At 38.4% G+C, this 2,997-nt stretch overlaps 1 protein-coding gene across 1 annotated transcript; it reads left to right on the top strand.

Moving 5' to 3' along the window:
- The first annotated feature begins 911 nt into the window (after positions 1–911).
- Positions 912–2,592, top strand: LOC141993575 (putative P2Y purinoceptor 10). Its single transcript, XM_074963124.1, has one exon. It carries the CDS (start codon positions 1,137–1,139, stop codon positions 2,235–2,237), a length of 1,101 nt encoding a protein of 366 aa, XP_074819225.1. The 5' UTR covers positions 912–1,136; the 3' UTR covers positions 2,238–2,592.
- The last annotated feature ends 405 nt before the right edge of the window (positions 2,593–2,997 follow it).

The following is a 2,997-nucleotide window of genomic DNA, read 5'->3' as shown; positions in this document are numbered from 1 at the left end:
TTATTTTCTGTTATTACAAAATAATGACTGCATTATGCCATGTGTGTAGTAATGCATTTCCAATACCGACATAGAAACTGACGCACATTTGGTTAGATATTAGTTTATAAATCTAGTCCTAAGTATGGAGCCAGAGCTCTGATGGATCTGTCTGCTCCTTTCCATCACAGACCTCCTCCACAGTCTGCTGTCTGCTAGCCTTGTCCCTTATTTAAGCTATTTATTGTGTTACTTATAGTAATCTAATACAAGACCTCTATGCCGGTTGTTAAAGATGCTCAGACAGTCTCAGTTAATTCAAAACTATATTTATTTAATCTCTTGTTGGAGACGTCTGTAGGTCTGCATGAGGGCACTGATTCGATAGGCATTTGAATACAGTGTGTAATGAATGAAGTCAAATGTTATGGAGAACCTAGAGATCTGAAGAGTAGCCTGGCAGCTGGCAACAAGCTGATTAATAGTGTCACCGTGGTATTAGGACACCGTCAGAGTAGGTTTACATTCTGGATGGAATTCCATAGGACTACCTCAAGTCAAGGCTGGGTGGATGATGAACTGGATCAGCACATCTAAGAGATGGCCCAGTTCTTTATCCTTCCTAGTCAACCTGCACAACTTTCTGATCAGTGCTGGCTGGCTATGGGACCCTGGCAGAGCTGGGTTTCTGGATAGCTTGTGTGTCTATACCCAAATCCCAGAAGACTTTGGGCTGCTGAATGACTGGAATTGATGAGTGAATAGGACCCAAGGTTGCAGATGTTCCAGAAACAGCTACTCATGTTGGGTTGGCTACAGAGTCATCCCATTGATAACTGTATTGGGAGCTTGTTCAAGTGACAAAATCTCTTTTATGGCCCTACTACTGATGGTAAAAGCATCCTCTTTGCTTGTCATTTTAATCTCAGTTTCTGTAATGGAGTGAAAAACAAAACTTTTCTTTATATTCCTTCCTTTTCAATAGGTATTTACTATGTGTAAGGTCTCATTTAAATGTATTTGTCTGAATTAGAAAATACAAACATCAATATTAATAAACACTGAACAGTTTTTGCCTTTACTGTCTTTGTTTTTACTCTACAGAAATCTTTCTTCCATCCCATCATCTCCTAAATGAATGTGCAGATACATTCAAGATGCCGAAAAACAGATCTTCAGGAAACTGCACCGATCCTCATATGGGATTTCAATCCTCCCTATACGCAACCACTTACACCATAATATTCATACCTGGTCTTCTGGCAAACAGTGTTGCATTATGGGTTTTATGTCGCTTCATCAGTAAGAAAAACAAAGCTGTTATTTTTATGATTAATTTGGCTGTAGCTGATCTTGCTCACGTTCTCTCGTTACCGCTACGAATATATTATTATATAAACCATATGTGGCCTTTTGGGAGTTTCCTTTGCCAGTTATGTTTCTACCTGAAGTATCTCAACATGTACGCAAGCATTTGTTTCCTTACCTGCATAAGTATTCAAAGGTACCTTTTCCTCCTCCATCCATTCAAAGCAAAAGACTGGAAGTGTAGGTATGATGTCACCATTAGTGCTGTTGTGTGGATCATTGTTGGGGCTGCTTGCTCACCAGTTCCAATCCTGAGAAGTCCTACCTTATCCAACAATACAAACACCTGCTTTGCAGATCTTGAAGTGAAGCAAATGACTATGGGAGCTTCTATTACTTCGGTAACAATAGCTGAATTATTAGGGTTTGTGGTCCCCCTAGTTATTATTGCATATTGCACTTGGAAAATGAGACAATCTCTACAGGAATGTCAAGTGCCCTTGCAACAGAGAAGTGAGAAAGAGAAAGCTTTACGGATGATTCTGATGTGTGCAGCTGTATTCTTCATATGTTTTACACCATATCATATAAACTTTCCTTTATTTATGATGGTGAAACAGAATGTTATTACAAACTGCTCCATACGCAGAAGTACTCTTCATTTCCATCCAGTTTCTTTATGTCTTGCAAGTTTGAACTGTTGTCTGGATCCAATCCTCTACTACTTTATCACATCAGAGTTTCAGAACAAATTATTGCGATGTAGTGGCTTTGCCCTCAGGAGTTGTCTCATGGACAAAGAGAGTGACTCATCTTTCCAAGATAACAGCGATGATATTACAACACAAAAGCCCTTTTCACATTTTAAATTTCGGTCTCTTCCAAAACTCTGGTCAAATAAATACATGGAAACTCCTCCAACTGAACCAGAGGGGCTTTTACTACAATAAATCTTTTGAAACTCAAGACAGTTTGTTCTACATAGGTGCAGTCCAAAGCTCATATGGAGAGCATATGAAGCCCGGAAATATGTACTGAATAATGTCCCTGGCCATTATGTCCAAGGTATCCAGCACAGAAAGACATTTTAACTTTTTTTTTTTTTAAATGTCATTCATCCCAATCACTACAACCTCCCCATGCAAAATTCTCTCAGACTTCTTGGGTCACCTGTTACATCCCATAATTTATCTTCCTTAAAAAGACACTCCTAGCAGCTGATCTATGTATTGAAATACCATTGACCATCACGGGAATTCCAGCCACTGAACAGTTACAAAACAGCTACAACCTACAGTCCCCCACCCCTGCAGGCCGTTTCCACCTTGACGTTGATGCAGCTATGAAAATGTACCTCATGGTTATGTCTCTGCTTTTAGACAATCCTTGCCGTAAAGAACTCTTACCCAAGGTACATTTAGAATATCTGGTATATCTGTGAATACATTTTTAAATCATTAAATTAATGTTTTCTATTGAAAATAGTAGCATGGTTTGCGTCTTGATTAACACAATTGTTTCCATGTATTCCAACAGAAAAGGAATAATTTCTGATAAGATAAAATGTTTGACATTCTTGAAAACCCTATTAATGTTCTGGGTTGTTGGGAAGGTTTCCATTTTTGCTTGAATTAATAGCAAAAATACAACCTTCCAAATGACAATTTATTCAGGAACAAGAGTGAATTAAACTTCAACTTAAACACTAAG

This window comes from Natator depressus, chromosome 9, assembly GCF_965152275.1.
Source record: "Natator depressus isolate rNatDep1 chromosome 9, rNatDep2.hap1, whole genome shotgun sequence".
NCBI lineage: Eukaryota > Metazoa > Chordata > Testudines > Cheloniidae > Natator > Natator depressus.
Note: the sequence above shows the minus strand (reverse complement) of the source record. Positions and strands in the feature narration are given on the sequence as shown.

Coding starts and splice junctions, on each gene's coding strand:
- LOC141993575 (XM_074963124.1), top strand. CDS start 1,137: ATGCCGAAAAACAGATCTTCAGGAAACTGCACCGATCCTCATATGGGA.